This window comes from Schistocerca serialis, chromosome 7, assembly GCF_023864345.2.
Source record: "Schistocerca serialis cubense isolate TAMUIC-IGC-003099 chromosome 7, iqSchSeri2.2, whole genome shotgun sequence".
Taxonomy (NCBI): Eukaryota; Metazoa; Arthropoda; class Insecta; order Orthoptera; family Acrididae; genus Schistocerca; species Schistocerca serialis.
Window position 1 is genome coordinate 89,587,296 of NC_064644.1, and position 20,811 is coordinate 89,608,106.

Genomic DNA, 20,811 nt, shown 5'->3' on the forward strand with positions numbered 1-20,811 from the left:
CATTAAAAGGAATGCAGCCAAAAGCTTTACTTAGATGACATTATACAAGTGACACCATCTTCTTGTTTTCGAAGGCAGTTAAAGTCTGATCATCGATTTCCAGAACAGCAGCAGTGGTATTTTTACATGGCCAAAACCCTACTGATTGTTGCAAAGGAGATCACACTTTTCAAAATAATCCCTTAATTGAAAGTATGTGAGTGATCCAAATATTTTTAAGCGTTAGAACTGATCAGTAGTTCTGGGGAAGTTGTTTATTGTCCTTTTTAAATATGGGGATAACTTCTGAGATTTTGAGTGAATCAGGAAAGTTAAAAATAAAGGATAGTGGCTTACTTAGCAGGTGAACTGTTCTTTTAACAACATAATTAGATATCCAGTAGTAGTTCATATTTTTGGAATTAGATAATTCAGAAACAGTTTCACGACCTCATCGAGTGTGATTTTATGTCAGTGAAACAAAGTCCTATCACGCAGACAGAACTAAGCAGATCCCTTGCAAACGGGTCTGTGGCCTTGATATAATCCTTAGGTTCTCTGACTGATGTGGCAAAGTAGTCATTCAGATTTCCTAGATCAAGTAGAGTTTCACAGACCATGCTAGAAAAATTATCTTGTCTAATAACTTTTCATGCTGCTTTACACTTATTTGGTGCACTTTCTATGTTTCACATTCTGCTTATTTTGGCTTGTATGAGCTGAGCTTTGTTATAATTTTTACTTGTAAGATAAGCGCAGTAAGCCATATCTCTCTTCTCAGCCCCATGATTATCATCACATTTATACATTTGATACAGTACAGATGTTTTCTCCAATTTCCACACATTCTGTTGTATACCAGTCATTTTTTTATATTTTTACATTTACCTGAGAAGCTAACAAGACACAATGTGTATGTGCCTCATCAAAGCACACATGGCACAGAAGGGCTTATCACCCACCACCAATTTTAAATTGACATTTCCTCTACGAGTTTGCCTCCAAGGGGTGACACACATTTTACAGCTAGAGAAAAACTGAACACAGCCGGTGTAGATTAACATTTTGAATTGGCAGCTGCTGAACTAACAAAGCTAGGTATCTATAAGATGTTAATCATTCTGTGCATACACCACTAACCTAGTGGTAATGTGGACACCTTTTTTAACAAATTAACTGAAGTCCCAGAAAGAGTCACAGCCCACAAAACTAACGTAATACTATGCACAGAAATGAATATTAACACATATGATAAGGAAGAAATTAGAAATAACATCCTAAACATTCTGAGCACGTTTGGCATGGCACAAATGGCAAACAATGATACCAGAGCATCAAAAAGTTCAGCAACACTCTTAAACCTTCTACTTATTGACACTGCCACAGAAAATTGTAAAGTACAAGGGACGCTGAAAAGTAATGCTTCCATTTTTTTATGTAAAAACTATTAAAGCTTTTTTTAAAAAAGATGTTTGTTATTAACATTCTACATCTTTATTCTTCATACCTACATATTTATTTCTCAACTTAGACACCCAGGCAATGAACACATTTTTCTCTACAAGAGAGCAGTTTGCTGACACCATCACTGTAGAATGTTTGACTATGCCACAACCTCCTCTGCTAGCATTGCTTCATCACTCAAAGTGAAGTCCTCCAATGCGTTATTTAATTTTTGGAAAGAATCTGAGCTCTGTTACACGCTGAGGTTAGCACCACCGTTTCCTTCATTACGAGCATGAACGACTCAAAGTTACACACTAGTAATGTCGATACAATCATCACCATGCACAGCTTTCCCTCTTCAACAAATTTCAGTTGGAGGCACATTTTCTGCTGTTAGAAACTTAATTACAGAAATCAGTTTATCATGCACTGACATAGATATGTTACACTACAATTCAGAGCTCTCAACAGCAAAAGGAGTTGCAACTTGCGCAAGCGAAGTGGGAAAGCTGACTGAGTAATATGAATGGCATGTAATCTCTTCTCTCAACTGATGTCGAGAACAGATTAAAAATTTGAAGGCATTTCTTTCCAGCAAGAAATCTTGGCCTTTCTCGTCATTACTGTCAAATATCAAAGCTAAAGGCAGACTTTGTTAACTCCTGCAAAACTGCAGGCCTACAAAAGGATCTTCTTATATATACATATAAAAACAAAGATTCTGTAACTTAGCAAATGAAATCGTTGGTATGTTGATAGAGACAAAAAACACACAAACACACACACAAATTTCAAGCTTTCGCAACCCACGGTTGCTTCATCAGGAAAGAGGGAAGGAGAGGGAAAGACGAAAGGATGTGAGTTTTAAGGGAGAGGGTAAGGAGTCATTCCAACATTCCAATCCCGGGAGTGGAAAGACTTACCTTGGGGGGAAAAAGGGACAGGTATACACTCACACACACATATCCATCCGCACATATACAGACACAAGCAGACATATATAAAGGCCTTTATGTATGTCTGCTTGTGTCTGTGTATGTGCGGATGGATGTGTGTGTGTGTGCGAGTGTATACCTGTCCCTTCCCCCCCCCCCCCCCCCCCTCCCGGCGTCTTTCCGCTCCCGGGATTGGAATGACTCCTTACCCTCTCCCTTAAAACCCACATCCTTTCGTCTTTCCCTCTCCTTCCCTCTTTTCTGATGAAGCAACCGTGGGTTCCGAAAGCTTGAAATTTGTGTGTGTGTTTGTGTGTTTTTTGTCTCTATCAACGTACCAACGATTTCGTTTGGTAAGTTACAGAATCTTTGTTTTTAGATATATTTTTCCCACATGGAATGTTTCCCTTATATATAAAAACCTGGAATGAAGTGTATATCAGAAACAAAGTAGATGCTAAGTTCTCTGAATTCCGTATGATGTTTTAATTAATTTTTAAGGTGTTTCCGAAGGTAGCTGCTTTTACAGTAGCAACTAACAAAAATAGATGGATAACTGTGCATATTAGAAAGTCCTTCCACACACTTAAATTTCTCTGCTCTTTGCAAAAGCAGTACACTAAGCTACAGTTGCTAGGTTACTATCACAAGCATAAAACAATAAACAGTTCGATACTGCGTTGCAGAGAAGATGTACCAAATCTTCCTAAATCAGGTGTAGCACCCACAAACACTTGCCCAGAAAGCAGAATGATGACGTTTCCTACAACAGTCAGGAAGAAAATACAGAAATTAAAAAATAAGAAGTCAGCTGGTGTAGATGAGATTCCAGTCTTTGTTCTAATGGAAAGCAGAGAGAGCATACAAATTACACTAACAAATATAATAAACAAGTTCTTTAGTTCAGGTATTTTTCTGGAGCATCTAAGGCAGGTGTGAGTTGTGTCCACACAAAAGAAAAGTAATGTGGAGAGTATTGAAAACTACAGGCCATATCATTGATGTATACATACTCAAAAATAATTGAATCAATCATGGAGGGCAGACTAATGATTTATATCAATAAATGTGGGCTTTTTAATGAAGCACAGTTTGGTTTCTAAAGTGGAAGAAATGCAATATCGGCCATTACAGAGTTCACAAATGTGGTACTTGAAGCTCTTGACAAGGATGACTGTTACAGGCATGTTCTTCGACTTGTCCAAAGCTTTTGAATTGTTGACCATAAAATACTAGTAAACAGGCTAGGAGTACCAGAAGACGAATAGCAAAGAGCAATTCCAATCGTACTTGAAAAGCAGAGTGCAGAAGTTCACACACCAGCTCATAATACATTTTTTGTACAACAATTGTTGGGCAAGAATTACATAGACATACAAGTTGAGAACAATTCTGTTTTTAATGTACCATATATTAATTACTTTCCACACAGTATAAAGCATAGAGAAAAAGTTTTCTTTGCTGATGAAAGTAACATCATAGTCACTGATAAAATACTGGAAGTCCTATTAGAGAAAATAACTGAAACTCTCAAGAACGTTTATGACTGGACAGAATGTAATAACTTAACGGTGAAATAAAGAAAACAAACAGTATGCAGTTTGCCATCAAGAGGGAACACAATTTTGTCTCATTAAGCACAAATGATAAATTTATAGATTGTGTAACATGCATGAAGTATTTAGGAATGAATATTGATTGTCAATTATCATGAAATGAACACACAAAGCTGCTGGCGAAAAGAATGTCAACAATACATTTTGCTTTTATGGTTTTATCATCAATTTGAGACAGGCAATGTCTTGTGGTGACACACGCTAAATTCTCGATTATGGGATTCTTTTCTGGGAATTGAAGACACAAAACATGGATACAATTCTATTTATGGAATATTCTGTCGGTTCTTGGAGGAACTTAGACATAACTTGAATAAAACGTATTAAAGTCCACAACATGCTAATACAATATCAGCTTTAGGAAGCAGTACCGAAGAATTTTTCCAATGGCATGGAGCACCTGCTGGAGAAGGTATCAGCGTATAAAAAACATGCTGTTTGGAGACATCAACATAGAATCTTTAAATAACAGCAATAATTATTTGTGTTATACTTCAGTGTTGCAAGTATTATAACATAAACACAAAGCCTACAAGAATTCTGTAGAAAGAGACATGCATTGACCACATTCCCACAAACATAACAAAGGAGAACATAACAACTACTGTAGAAAGCTACATATCTGACTACAGAGCCCTTACTATGGAAACTGATGTAGGGAATGTAGATATAACTAAAATTGATACATTTACATACAAAAGAAACTTTAATTATACTAAACTTAAGGGGGCATTAGGCAATGAAAACTGGGAACCAATTTACAATGCATCAAATGTGAATGATAAATGGGAAAACTTCTATTAACTATTCAGTAAAATTTTAAATGAACCATGTCCTTTAGTAAAACAGGTAAACAAAGCTATTAATTTCAAAGCTGAGAATTTCCCTCCTGAAATCACTGAACTGAGAGAGAACATTAAAGACTGTTATATGTTGTTGTTGTTGTTGTCTTCAGTCCAGAGACTGGTTTGATGCAGCTCTCCATGCTACTCTATCCTGTGCAAGCTGCTTCATCTCCCAGTACCTACTGCAACCTACAGCCTTCTGGATCTGTTCAGTGTATTTATCTCTTGGTCTCCCTCTACGATTTTTTCCCTCCACGCTGCCCTCCAATACTAAACTGGTGATCCCTTGATGCCTCAGAATATGCCCTACCAACTGATCCCTTCTTCTACTCAAGTTGTGCCACAGATTTCTCTTCTCTCCAAGTCTATCCAATATCTCCTCATTAGTTATGTGAGCTACCCATCTAATCTTCAGCATTCTTCTGTAGCACCACATTTCGACAGCTTCTATTCTCTTCTTGTCTAAACTATTTATCGTCCACGGTTCACTTCCATACATGGCTACACTCCATACAAATACTTTCAGAAACGACTTCCTGCACTTAAATCTTTACTCGATGTTAACAAATTTCTCTTCTTCAGAAACGCTTTCCTTGCCATTGTCAGTCTACATTTTATATCCTCTCTACTTCGACCATCATCAGTTATTTTGCTCCCCAAATAGCAAAGCTCATTTACTACTTTAAGCCTCTCATTTCCTAATCTAATTCCTGCAGCATCACCTGATTTAATTCGACTACATTCCATTATCCTCGTTTTGCTTCTGTTGATGTTCATCTTATATCCTCCTTTCAAGACACTGTCCATTCCGTTCAGCTGCTCTTCCAGGTCCTATGCTGTCTCTGACAGAATTACAATGTCATCGGCGAACCTCAAAGTTTTTATTTCTTCTCCATGGATTTTAATCCCTACTCCGAATTTTTCTTTTGTTTCCTTTACTGCTTGCTCAATATACATATTGAATAACATTGGGGAGAGGCTACAAACCTGTCTCACTCCCTTCCCGACCACTGCTTCCCTTTCATGCCCCTCGACTCTTATAACTGCCATCTGGTTTCTGTACAAATTGTAAATAGCCTTTCGCTCCCTGTATTGTTCCCCTGCCACCTTCAGAATTTGAAAGAGAGTATTCCAGTCAACATTGTCAAAAGCTTTCTCTAAGTCTACAAATGCTAGAAACATAGGTTTGCCTTTCCTTAATCTATTTTCTAAGATAGATTGTTACATACTCTGTGGAAATGAAATCCCATGCTTCTTGACAGAGTGTAGGGGAATAATGAGGGAGACCCGCACCACCGTATTAGGCAAGGTCCTAACGGAGGTGATTTGCCGTTGCCTTCCTCTGACCATAATGGGGATGAATGATGATGATGATGATGAAGATGACAAGACCACCCTGTCATCTCGGGGCAGGTGAATATCCCTGACCCCACCGGGAATCGAAACCGAGACCCCGTGCTCAGGAAGCGAGAACGTTACCGCGAGACCATGAGCGGCAGACACATATCCTTTAGAGATACTAAATTACAACACTCCTTAATAAGACAAAACTGCTCAGAACAAAATTCAGATTGCTTGATTAACCTCAAAACTCATAACTATACCTATCAGATATGCAACTCAACTTGTGTTAGGCATTATCCGTATCGCTTCAGGCAGGGGGGTACCTTCAGAGTCTCTGATGTTATTGAATTTAGCATCTGTTAAAATTCTGGAGTAAGTAAGAAACGCAATTTTTTTTGTTTTCTCCACAAACATTTCTCCCCTGAGATACAGGCCTCCAAAGATGACACTCCGAACACCATTTTGAAGATGCAAATTTGGGAAATTGTTTTAAAATGCTGTATCTCTGTAACAGTTTAGAGTTTTTTTTATTTTATTTGAAAGATAATTGCTTTATGATTAGAATGGTATCCTCCATTTGGATACATCTGTCAAAGTTCTTTTACTGTCATCTTTTGAAGTTTTTTTACAATTTACAGGAAAACGTTAGATTTTTTCTGTTGATTAGGTATTCTCTGTAAAGAAGAGCTTCCACTTTTAAGTTGGACAGGCTTTATTTTAAAAAATCATTGTTTTTAACTTTCAAGGGTAATGTATATCTTCACTGAAGTTGTTTCTTACTAATTTCTTTGTTACAATGTTTATTTCTATTGTCTTTACTGCAGTTATTTCTTATCACTTTCTTTGTTGCAGTTATTTCTTTTCACTTTCATTGTTGCAGATATTCCTTACACTTTGTTGTAGTTTCTGTCAGTTTCTTTGTCGTGGTTATTCATTGCAGGTTTCTGTATTGTAGTTGTTCAGTGCTAATTTGTTTACTGAAGAGGCTTCTAAGAAATCAGACCATCCAGTAAGTTCTTTGTTGTCGTGAGGAATTTGCCAGTTGACACAGTTGCAGAGTGTTTTGTGAAAAGGACTGTCTGAAATGTCTTCTGACTGGGGCCACAGGAGAGTAAAGTGTGCTGACTATTTGCATATCCATAAAAGAGCAATATATAAGACAAACAAAAAACAGAATCTGTTCATGTTGTGAATAAGTGTTCTCATTTTAAGACTCTGTTTCAAAGTGAAGATGTTTCCAGTGATGACTTTTTGTGTTCCAAATGTTTTGACAGAGTAACAACAATGATAGTATCTGAACGAGGTGAAGCCTCCAGTGGTGCAGAATTGGCATCAATAGAGGAAGATTTAATACCCTGAATCAGTGAACTACAGAGGTAGGTGTTAGCCCTGTTAAGAAACCGTGGTCTTTGAAGTCGAGTCATAAGCTTTATGCATCAAGAAAGTGCAGACAAATTACTTAAGCTATGGATGAATACACTACAGCAGAAATGACCACACTCTTCAAAGCAGAAATTACATCTTCAAAAGAAAATGAACCAAAGCACTCTTGCACCTCTTGCCAGGAATTTTTCACAAATATCAATTCAGCTGTTGAATATTGTGCATCCTACCATGAAAAGATGGAAGTTTTAACTATTATTCCAGAGACATTTTCAAAGAAAACAATTTTGAATCATGTTACATCAGTATCAAAGTACATGGTAGACATATCAAGAAATGTGAGGTCAGTAAAAGAAGCCTTTGGAAGACTAGATCCCTATTATGGTTATCCTTAAGAAGCAACTCAAGTTCAAATAGTGCAGTCATTTTATCTGGAAGATAAATGGGACTGTTCTCACCATAGTGAAAAAAAAAAAAAAAAAAAAAAAGGAGACACTGTAACTGTAACAGTTGAAGGTGAAAGAGTTGTGAAAGTGAAGAAGTACATGACTTCCAGTATTAAAGAAACTTTTGCAGTTTATAAGAGCAACTATATAACTTCACATATTAGAAGATCAAAATTTTATGCACTATGATCTAAGTGGATAGTTCCACACCCACCTAGACATGTCTGTTTATGGGTGTACTGGGCAAATTTTGAACTTTGTGTGGTAACTTTGAAGAACTTACTGGAGCATGTGACATATGACACCTTGGTTGGGCATGTAAAGTCATTAGCCGTCTGTGACGTAAAGTGAGAGACTTGTTTGTTTCAAGAATGTGGTGACTGCCCTGGAAAGGGAGGACTGTCTTTACAGACACTTGGCCTGGAAGACGTAGCACATCTCTCTGCAAAAATTACATATGCAACATGGCAGGAAAATAAACTAATTAAGAAAACTTACCTCTGACAGTTTCATTGATGAACCTGTAAATGGTAAGTGAAAGCAGTAACACACCAGCATCTGAAGAAATTGCAACAACAACACATTGCAGAAGTGAAAGGGCATGTACAGGCTGAAGAACTATGTTTAGTGCTTCACTGTGATTTTGCTGAGAACTTGTCTGTAATTCTCCCACTAGAAGTACAAGGGTCTCACTGAAGTAATGACCAGGTTTCAATTTTTGCATATTCGGTTTTTACAATTTTCAAAACTAGACCACAAGTCTCGCACTTATAAGTGATGACACAGGACATGACTCAGCACATGCTTTGTTAGCAATGAGCAAAATTCTTCAACTGCAAACTGAGGCAGAGGAGATCATCATTATTTCTGATGGAGCTCCTAGTCATTTTAAAAATCGTTACCAGCTGTTTGAATTGAGTAAGTCACTTGTGCCAAGTGGCTGGGTATACACTGCTACTGGTCATGGGAAGGGGCCTTGTGATGGTGTAGAAGGCCTGCTGAAGCACCATGCTACAAAACATAATCTTTCCAGGCCAAATACAGCTACAATTCAGAATGCTGAGGATTTTACGAGAGTCGTGAAATCTTACACATCCACAGCCCTCATTCTTTTGTCCAAAGAGGAAATCGAAGAATTCCGTGAGCAGAAAAAACCAAGAATGGTCCAAACAAACTACTCCTTTGAAAGGAATTCAGAAGACACATTTTTGGACTCAAAGTGATGGGCGAAATCATATTGCATGCACTTTAAAGAGCAAGAAAGAGGAAGTTTCGTTCGTTCGGCCAACATCGACCAGCTGCTGGATATAAGTTTCCAGCTGAAGGACAGCAACAACATCATCAGTGCTCACTTCCTGTTCACAATGTTTTGAAGATTGTAAGTGCTCCAGTTCCTATTGATTCAACAGGAAGGCATCACGTATATAAAAGGAAGATAATACTGAAGCTGTGGAACACATTTATAATACATTGAATGGTTAATTTCAGTGCAAAACAGAGTGCACGAAGTTGTATAAATTGAAACCTTTAAGCCTTTGGACCTTTCACATACATTTTGGAACCATTTATAGGCCTAATGCTTGAAAAATGAGTCTCTTACTCATCTTTCAAAACTAAAATTATATTAAATAAGGCTAGGTTTTGATTTTTATGAGCCTGTTATGTGATAATAAAAAAGGTTTTATAAATGGAAAAAAATTAAATTGTTTATAAAACCTGTTCAACTTAAAAGTGGAAACTCTCCTTTTCGGGGAATGTAGAACTATATAATACTAATCAACAGAAAAAAATCAAAATTTTATGGATTGGCATTTTTGGAAAAAAAACATAAATTATTAAAAAAGTTCAGAATGTCATAGTAAAAGAATTTTGACAGGTAAGTCCAAATGGAGGATCTCTTTGTAATTATAAAACAATTATCTTTCAAATTTAAAAAACCAACAAAATATCTAGAAACGTTTTAAAATTTTTTCCAAAATTCGCATCTTCAAAGTGGCATGCACAGTATCATCTTTGGAGTGCTGTACCTCAGAGCAGAAATTTTTCTGGAGAAAACAAAAAAATATGTGTTCCTTACTTAGTCTTTCATTTTAACATATGCTAAATTCAATATTATCCGAAACTATGAAGGTAAGATTTTTTCCCTAGCCTGCCTGAATTGATATGGACTATGCTGTTAGTAAAACAGCCTGAAAAATAATGTATAAAGACTGTGGGAAATAGCAATCTTATGAATACACCAGTATGACGTTAAATGAAAATCGAGATATAAGAAATGACCTAAAAGAACTGTGTGAGAAATTCATACAGATGTTTAGAACAATTGACGCAAATGAAACACATGACTGGGCACGCAATTTAGATGTTACAAATACTAGCCAATTTTTTTTCATCCATGACATTACTGAGAGGGACTGTACAGCAATCATTTCAGAACTTCAAGCTAAAACGTCTTGCGACTGGGATGAAATTTCATCTAAGCTGTTAAAGGAACACAGAGGAGAATTAGAAAAGCCTCTGACACACCTCCCTTTGGCATGGAGTCTTCCCTGATCTTTTGAAAACCACAGAAATCCTACCAGTGTATAAGGGAATAAAAACTGACATCAAAAACTATAGGCCAATATCATTAACTTCAGAGCTCGGAAAATTACTACAGAAAATAATATTAAATCAATTTGAGGAATATTTCCTCAAACATAATTTGTTCAACAATTTACAACTTGACTGTAGAAAACAAATATCTACTGTAACAGCAGTACCAACTTTTATACATTAAATATTAAACAAGCTAGATGAAGGAGACAAGGTAACAGGCACCTTCCTGGATATGAGTATATCTTACGGTACCGTCGATCATACAATTCTACTGCATAAATTAGAAGCATACGTGAGAAGAGGTGTAGCCTTACAACTACAAACCTATCCATTGAAAGACAGAAAACAATGTGTCGAGCAACTTATAAAAAGGAATGAAATCCACAAGATGCCTCAATGTGGTGTGCTGCAAGAAAGTACAGCTATTGGGGTCTTTTCTGTTTCTTGTGTATGTTAATGATTAACTGAACCCCAAAACTACAGGGTTGTGAGCTATGCTGATGACACATCTTTTATCAGCTGGATCCGTGATACGCAAACTACTACGAACAGTAGTGTAATGAATTTTATTTTTCTGTCAAGTTATCTAATGGCAAATGAGCTACTTATAAATAAAGAGAAGACCGTGACAATGCAATTTCTGCTTAGCTATAACCAGAACATAAATAGTACTCAACTTACAGCTCAACTGCCCCTTAGCCACACAAGCAAACACAATTTTTTGGGTACAATTGTTGATAAACACGTCATGGAAAGAACGTACAGACCATATTTGTAAGAAAATCAGTACAAATGTAGGCTGTATGTACTGAAACACTTAATTTCACAATGCAATAAATGAGATTTACTGTTTGTTTATACCGTTATAAAAGAATGTTCTGAAAATCATCGGTAAAACTATGAGCACCTGAACTCATTTTCTCTGATAAATTACAGAAGTTATTAATCGGCTAGTACCGTGGCCATGGGAGCATGTGTGTACTATTGGTGGAAAAGAAAGTTAAGTGCTCGAATGCTAGTGTGAATGCCAATTTCTGTTATGTGTTACTGTGCTCCACATATCTATCCGCTATAAGTGAGTGCCTGCCTTTATCTAATTTTAGGTAATGAACATATCAACAACTTGTGAATATATCTAGACTTTCTAAAACCTATTCTTAATACACCAATGTCACAGTTTTATAACGTGCAGCAACAAGCTCTTCAGTAGCTCTATGAATTATTTAAACCTTACTTTCCGACTTCACAATGCTTTATTAAATGCGCAGTGTCTGATGGGAGCGACTGTAAATGGGAAATGCCTTTACAGTTGCTCCTGTCAGCCACCACGCCATGTGTCAACTTTGTTTGTGCATATAATAGTTCCACTTGGGATCCAGGATATTCTATATGTTTTCTTAATGTCATTTCTAATTATATCTCTACATCTATACTCTGCAAGCCACTGCGAAGCACATAGCAGAGGGTACGTCCCACTGTACCAGTTATTAGGTCTTCTTTCCATTCCATTCATGTATAGAGCATGAGAAAAAAATGCCCAATCTAATGTCTCTATGCGTGCATGCTGTAATTAATCTAATTTTATCATCACGAACTCTATGGAAGCAATATGTGGTTATTCAGTTCAGTATGTTTGCTTTTAAAAATATTATTAATTATTCCTCCGCGGATCATATAATAATGGCACAAGATTTGTCATCATAAAACAATGGTAGTAAATAGCTCAAATATATAGAAAAATTGAAAACATAGGGATATTTTTTTGAGGGTAAGGCAGGTGGTTGGCTGAGTCCTTGCTGAAGAAACTATCCTGGCATTAGCCTGGATTGATTTAGGAAAAGAATGGAAGCCTAAACCAGAAGGAGTTGACAGAGCAAATTCCATGCTTCTGAATATAACGTCACTCTCTTAAAAATAGCACCGCATCTTTCAGTTGGTCCCTGTTGTAAATTATTCTTTTGTACAAACACAATTTGCACTGTTGCCTTTAAGTTCAACAGGTAGTTGTGGTACTGTGTTCACACATTCGCACAGGCAAATGTTTTGAATACACCCAATCTATTACAATGGTGCATTTGCAACTATGTAATGCACAAAAATCCACAAAGTCCCTCTGGAGTGCAAAAAGTTTTACACCAGATAAGAAATACTACACCGTATTCATAATGATCCATGCTACAGGAAACTAACTAACAATACATGGAAGAACATGGGAAAACAATCCATGAATATATACAAACCAGTTAGTAATGTGCTAAATATGCTGTTTAGTTAGTTTAGGAGAGTGTTGTCAACTATATTGTATATTGCTTGCAAGTCAATCATTACTGAAACTGACATGTTCCACACCCACGAGAATTGTCTCATTTTTGGATCCATGGAACAAAAATTGAATCTAATCTAATCTAGTAGGTTCAGATACCAGGGGCTGTACTTCTTGGAATAAACATATTCCCTTAAATATGGTTAAATCATCTGACAAAGGAAAATAATCCTATGGGTGACAATGACCATGAAGTTCATAAACATATAACAATAATTTTAAAGCATAATACACTATGTAACACAATGGGCATGTCATTCATATTTCCTATGGGAACAGCTTGTAGAAGAGTGTGAGGAACTTTGGTAATGTCTTATGGCGTTAGTCAAGTGTAACAAGAAAAATGAAAACATACCAGAATATCTGAGAAGTGTATTGATTGGAAAATATAGCTGGTGGATGTTTTTGATTTGGCTCAAAGCCATAAAAAATATCACAATGGAGAAATATTGTAAATGTAGGGCACACAAGAAGAAAATTCTGAACGGACTGACAAACAGTGATAGACATGACAATCAGTTTTAACATTTCGGACACTCTGCTATTAGCTCATTTGCCTAATGCACTTTTCTCCCTTTTTTAAATATATTTTTATACTCACTATATCAGAGAACACAACAATAATTTCCACTGTTCAATTGCACAGATTCGATTGGTTCAAAACTGACTGTAGACAGGAAAAATATGTCTCAAAAATTATTTAATATATACTTATGTCATTGATACAGGGGACATAGATTGTGTATATCCTTCAGATTCTGTATGTAAAATTATGGCTTATTTTTATACCATGATCTCCAAACTGAATGCATCTACTATTTGGCAAGGTACAGTAAGAATATATAATTTTATTTTGACAGTGCTTCTCACTACTTGTAAGCATCACTGCTTCTGTCAGACCCACATTATTATAGTTGGCCTGCAGTATTTCCTTTCACGCACCTTCTCCAAAACACCTACACACCTTAAAAGTCTGTGCAAGTTATGTTATTTTTAGACAGTATATAATTTTACGAACACAATAAAATCAATTTGTTTTCAATCCATTAATTAGGAGAAAAGAGTATGTGACAGATAACAGATTATAATTTACTTGAACTTGGAGCAAGGCAGTTCCAAATCTTTGAGAACTATGGAGAATTGCCTTCCAAGAAATTGTTACATTGTTTGCCTCATATAAGACACACATATTCATATTAAACACACCATCCTACGTTTATAAGGTAGTCATACTTGGTGAATCGTATGTGTCTCATTCCAAACACCGACTACATGCACACACAAAATAATTCCATGTGATATGATAGTTCTACTGCTGTTCATAAATTTTTGTGCTATTTCAACACCTCTGTTTTGAGTTAGGCTATGTGTAATTTACAGATCGTCTTCAAGTGATGACATTTAGAGTGCATGCCTACATGACACTCAGAAATTATTGTGGCACAAATCAAGACCACACTCCAGCTCCTTTTCACATTTATCACTTAAAAACTTTTATTTACTAAATTCCTACAATTTGACACTACTGCTAATAGTACATTATTACTCCCCAAAACTAAATCTTCGATATTTTTTGGAATTATGTATGTATTCTTGTGGCAGATCCTTTTCAGATAACATAAGTTCCACACCATACAGTTTGAATCGCATGGCAAGTTCGAGAAAAAGGTATCTTTGTGCAAGGTATCTCAAGGCAACAAGTGAACACTTTAAGCACGTTGAAATATAGCATGTTACAAAGTATTGTCTACTTTAAGTTGAACTCTACAGTTATAAAACAAAATAGCACAGGCAGTACTCTACGCAGAAATAACGTCTGACGTCGATCACCACTATTCATATATATAAATGAAGGTGTCATTTAGTCACAGCCTCATAACTTACCTAATGCAGTTATCGGGATCGTTTTTACAATCGGTGTTACACCGAAACCTCTCCCAAGACAACCACCCCATAGGGGGTGTGCGAGCCAGTCCATTTTCAAGTGCTTCGACGAATGTCAACACCAAGCACAACACTGCGCACACCGCATCACGATTCATGATGCGTTACACTACCTGAAAATAAGATATGTCATATAGTTTGTTTCACTCGCGCACTGCCTTCGCACACCACCGCTCACCGACTGACTGACTTTATGTAACTCCGAGCAGACTTGGCGCCTGGTGCGAGCGGCCGACTCCCACCACTGTCAGCATTCAACCTCACTTTCACCCGTCGGCCCCGTTCCCCGACGAAAAAAAAATGTAACTACGGCAAGTCTGACGCTTGTCAAGCCCAGAAAAACGACTGTAATACTTCGTGTCGATCAATCTTGCCCCGTTTCCCTCACGAACTGAATTCAGAAAGCATAATAAAATCAATTTCCGCGAAAAGTTAATACAATGAAACAAGGATTTTACACAACACTCACTGCAACAGTTTAATCCACGTCCAACAATAATTTACAGATTAGGCATACTCATTGTCATTCCTGTCGTTTGATTCCGGTATATGTATTTTAACGTGACATATTATTTATCCGTGATGTCATTGCTTATTTCTACATTTGTTTCATTTTATTTTTCTACTGAATCTCAACACATGTTTTTGTTGTACGACTTCCCTGACTCACAACAAAATAAACAAAAACCGTATTACATGTTGCCAATGGTACCAGAGATAAAATGATCAACACTCGAAAAATGTTGCGTTCGTAGTAAGCTATCTCCGTGTCGAATTTTTGTGACTGAGTGGTGTCTCCTATGGCTGATTTCTTTTACCAAATTTTAATTTAATTTAATGTTCATAAGTCGAAGGAAGGTAAGCACGGCGCAGGAGGCGCATAGCAGTCTAAATGTTAGGCATCGAATTTGATGAAAAATATTATTTAAAGGCAAGAAAACATTTTATTAGCTTTGTAATTACACCCTGGATACGAAAAAAACAAAACACATTTACTGTAAGAAAAAAACACACAGAAGTTACACACAAGCCAAGAATACAGATATTGACAGCAGAGTCATGGAGCAGCACATAAATAGAGACGTCAAGGAATTTTTTCTTTTTTTTTTAACACTTCCTCCAAAAGAAAAAATCATGAAATTATTGCTTTGTCTCTTGCATGCCAATTTCTGAACATAGAAAATTAAATCGAACTCGTTCAAGAGGTTTCGTCAAAATATCTGCCAACTGATTGTGTCCATCAATGTGTTCCAAGAAAATCTCACCGTTCAGATATCTTTCACGAACATAGAAATGTCGGACCTCTATATGTTTAGAACGTCGATGATATTCTGGATTTTTTGCCAACTTCAATGCACTAGCATTGTCAATGTAAAGAACTGGAGGCTGCACCGACATTTCCACTAATTCTGATAGCAGACGATGTAACCAAACTAACTCTTTTGCTCCTTCACTAGCTGCAATTATTTCCGCCTCGGTTGTGGATGTGGCCACTACTTTCTGCAACCGACTTGTCCATGACACTGCACCACCTGAGTACTTTGCAAGAATTCCAGTTGTTGAGCGCCTTGTCCGGTAATCACCTGCGAAATCTGCATCAGCGTAAATCTTTAACTCTTCTTTTTTATTATATACAATTCCAAAATTTAAGGTCCCTTTCAAATACCGGAAAATGCGCTTTACTCTATTCCAGTCTTCAGTGGTTGGTTTCTCCATAGCTCGAGCAGCTTTATTGACTGCAAAAGTGATGTCTGGACGAGTTACTGTTGAAAGGTACATGAGACAACCATTTGCTTCACGGTAGGGTACAGATGACGAAACTTCTTCGTTTTGATTATTGTCCTCACGTCCAGTAGGAGTTGAGATTGTATTGCATTCTGCCATTCGAAATCTTTGCAGAATTTCTTCTGTGTATTTCTCTTGACTTATCATTATTGCTCCATCTTCATATTGCTTTATTTTTATGCCAAGAAAATTGTCAAGACTGCCAGTTGTTATTTCGAATTCATGTTGTAAAACATCCATAAAAACAGCAATTTCTTTCTTGTTACTGCCGACAATCAGGCCATCATCAACGTAGATTGCCACATAAAGGCTATTTCCATTTTGTCTACGATAGAATAGGCATGGGTCTGCATCACTGTTTGAAAAACCAGCTTTCTTCATGAACTCAACAAAACGTTTGTTCCAGCAACGTGGCGCTTGCTCCAACCCATAAAGACCTTTTTTTAAGAAACATACTCGGCCTGTACCATCTTCGAAACCTTCTGGTTGTTCCATATATACTTCATCTTCAAGTATTCCATTCAAAAAAGCTGTCTTTACATCGAATTGTTCTAGCAGCATTTTCTTTGAAGCAGCTACAGCCAACAGAGTTCGTATGGTGTCATAACGTGCCACAGGGCTAAAGGCGTCGTCATAATCAATTCCTGCTTTCTGAATACAGCCTTTTGCAACCAATCTGGCTTTAAAGCGAGTACCTCCATTGACTGCGACCTTTCGCCGTAGAACCCAGCGGTTTTGCAATACTTTGGCATTCTTCGGACGGTCAAGCAGCACCCAGGTATTGTTTTCCTTAAGTGATTGAAGTTCTTCACTAATAGCTTGCATCCATTCTTCCTTCTCGTTTGACTGCAATATTTCTGAAAAACAGTTTGGATCTTTGTATCCAAGTGCATCAACTTTTGCTGCCATACAAAATTCACCACTTTCCATCCAGGTTGGTTTTCTTCGTTGTCTTTTATTCTTCTGTTTCTCTTCATTAGAAGATTCAGCAGCTTCTGCTTTTAGAAATTCTGTTAATTCTTTATTTTCTTCAGATTCACTCGACTCTTGACTTTCTCTAGAATCTAGAGTGCCAATTTTTTCTTGAGTTTGGCTTCCTCCAGAAGTGTACAGCCTAGGAGATTTACATTGGTCATCTTTAGATGAATTCGGATCATTAAATTCTTCCCGAGGGACTTCAAATTCAACATGATCACTATGTAAATCACAAACAATTTCTGGCTTAAATTTTACATCATGACTCAACACCACTTTTCTTTTAGATGGAATCCAAACTCTGAACCCATCTTTGTCATTAACATATCCAACAAGTCGTCCAAAAACTGCCTTATCATCAAACTTGGAACGGAATTGTTTGTTAATGTGAACATAGCAGCCTGTACCAAAAATTCTGAGATGATCAAGTCGTCCTACTGGTCGATTAAACCATAGTTCACAAGGGGTTTTATTTTCAACTGAAGATTTTCCAGTACGATTTATTAGGTAGACTGCTGTGTTACATGCCTCTGCCCACAACCCTTTAGGTAATTTACTCGGATTTAGCATTGACCGGGCAGCTTCAACAATGGTTCTATTTTCCCGTTCAGCCACACCATTTTGTTCAGGAGTGTAAGGAGGAGGAATCAGTAGCTCTATTCCCCTGTCTGCAAGCAGTTCACTGACATTCTTATTGTTAAATTCTTTGCCACCATCACATCTAAATTGTTTGACAACATGTCCATTAGTTCGTGCTTCATTTAAAAACTGCTTAAGCACAGTACACACTTCACTTTTGTGTCTTAAAAAGAAAATTCGACGAAATTTACTAAAATCGTCTTTGAAAAATACGTAATAATGCTTGCCTCCAAAAGATTTCGTGCTCATTGGTCCATTTACATCCGCGTGGATTAATTCACCAGTACTGGTAGTGGGTATTGTTCGTGTTTTGAATGGCAGCCTATGCATCTTTCCAACCGCACAGCCGTCACAAAATTCACTCTTGGCATCTTCCACATTAATGTTCATTCCTTTTAAAATATTCTTCACATGTTGTTTATTCTGATGACCAACCCTTTCATGGTACACTTGCAATGTTTCGGATGAAGTCATCAAGCTCATACGATTCATTTTTGCATTTCTAACAACACGCATGTTCAACACATAAATTCCATTTTTCACATAACCTGTCATAACAATATTGCCACTGACTTGTTTTCGAACACAGACATTATTATAACTAAAATTAGTACCGTAACCTCTGCAGGCAATGGCTCTCACAGAGAACAGATTAGCACTTGCATCAGGGACGTATAAAACATTGTCCATTCTAGCATTGTACCATTTATTGTTTCGTCGGATTTGGATGTAAACTGTTCCTTGACCGTACGCACACATTTTCACATTTTGTTTTCCCAATGAAATTACTTGAGGAACATCAAATTCACTATACGAAACAAAATACTGTTTGTTGGGAGTGATATGATTTGTAGCGCCACTGTCGCAATACCATTTATTTGGGTCACTGTGATTACTGGTACACACACCCATAGCGTATGAAGTAAATGCAGCGTGTTCACTGTCTTGCTTCTTCTCTTTTCTTTTATTGCTGTCACGAGTGTTCTGTGGACACTCTGTTGCCCAGTGACCTAATTGTTTGCATTTATTACACGGAAACTTCTGTTTTAATTATGACTTCGTCATCTTTACTTGCTGATTACTTGTTTGCCGTTTTCTTGTTTTAGAAACGACAAGACCTGCACTTCCATTAACGTCTTGTTCACGCAGTTCAATAGTACAGAGTTTTTCAATCAATAAATTCAAGCTTTGCTTTTCTGTCGGTATCGTATCCCAGAGATCCTTAAAATTGTCGTAGTCTTTTCCCAGTGTAGACAAAATTCGACCATTTAAGATTCTGTCAGATAGCGTATTTTCTTCATGTTTTGATAATTCATCGTTCAGGTCCACAAATAAGTTTTGCAGTTTGGCCACATGTGCACTAATATCTTCCGATTCATCAAGTTTAACACGGAAAAATGTTTCAATCAACATATTCAAACGCTGAGTACTGCTACGTTCAAATCGGGCGCGTAATTTTTCCCAGATTTCTTTAGCATTCTTGCACGTTAAGACGAGTTCTGCAACAGGTTTACTTAGCGCACTTGCTATAAGACTTGCTGCCTTTGCGTCGTCCTTGTGCCATTCCACATACGCTTCTTTTTGTTCACTTGTCGCATCTTGCAGCAACTCTACACGTTCACGTGTACCGTTAATAATATCTTCTAGTCCATATGCACGTAGCACCATAGAAATATGCCATTTCCATTTAGCCCAGTCGTCAGGTCCTTCAAGCTTATCAATGCTGACCTTATAATCGCTGCTAGCAGTCATGTTTCTCTACAGATATACGCTCATTTCAAATATTGTTTTAATGAAACTGTGTTGTTTGCCTTTACACGTGTACTGGGCCCATAACCTGATGAAAAATATTATTTAAAGGCAAGAAAACATTTTATTAGCTTTGTAATTACACCCTGGATACGAAAAAAACAAAACACATTTACTGTAAGAAAAAAACACACAGAAGTTACACACAAGCCAAGAATAAAGATATTGACAGCAGAGTCATGGAGCAGCACATAAATAGAGACGTCAAGGAATTTTTTCTTTTCTTTTAACAGAATTCATACAAAGTGCGCATCATAGTTGTATTCCAAACAATCCCACAACTCCAGATTGTAGGCCAGAAATGAAACCATACGTATTTCACAAAATTTATTTTTTTCGATCACAATCAGAAGTAACAGCTATAAATCAACAAAAAATAAGTCTTACTCCAAAACCTGCTACGCTTGCAAGGAATGAACAGGGCACTCCATTGGTCGTTTTCTCGTTTCCACAAGATAAGTTCACAAAATCATAGGGTAAATACCTCTGGAGTGAGCATTCTCATGCGCAGAACAGATTTTGTGTTGTCAACATACATTGCCGGCCTGGTCACGTGTTCTCGGGACGTCCTGTGTTTGTCCGTATAGCGCGCTGTATATTTGGGATGTCACTGCATCTCTAGTACAGACGGATTCTTATCGTACGTGTAGTGGATTATTTATATATGTTGCGCAGACATTTTAACAGTATCCATACCGGGAATAAACCAGCTACGTAACTTTTAAGGGCAAGTGATATTACATC

General features: G+C 37.1%; 1 protein-coding gene across 2 annotated transcripts in view; it reads right to left on the reverse strand.

The window, feature by feature from the left end:
- The window catches only part of LOC126412121 (alpha-N-acetylgalactosaminidase), a 108,580-nt gene extending 93,082 nt beyond the window's left edge, over positions 1–15,498 (reverse strand). The window contains exons 1-2 of one of the 2 annotated variants that reach the window (XM_050081560.1): positions 15,329–15,498; positions 14,800–14,972 (exon numbers count right to left, since the gene is read on the reverse strand). In XM_050081560.1, the coding sequence (XP_049937517.1) occupies positions 14,800–14,957 (158 nt within the window). In that variant the 5' untranslated portion in view covers positions 14,958–14,972; positions 15,329–15,498. Of the gene's footprint in view, positions 1–14,799; positions 14,973–15,049; positions 15,268–15,328 lie in introns of those variants that run through there. The other variant, XM_050081559.1, reaches the window with a different exon arrangement.
- Between the last annotated feature and the right edge of the window lie 5,313 nt (positions 15,499–20,811).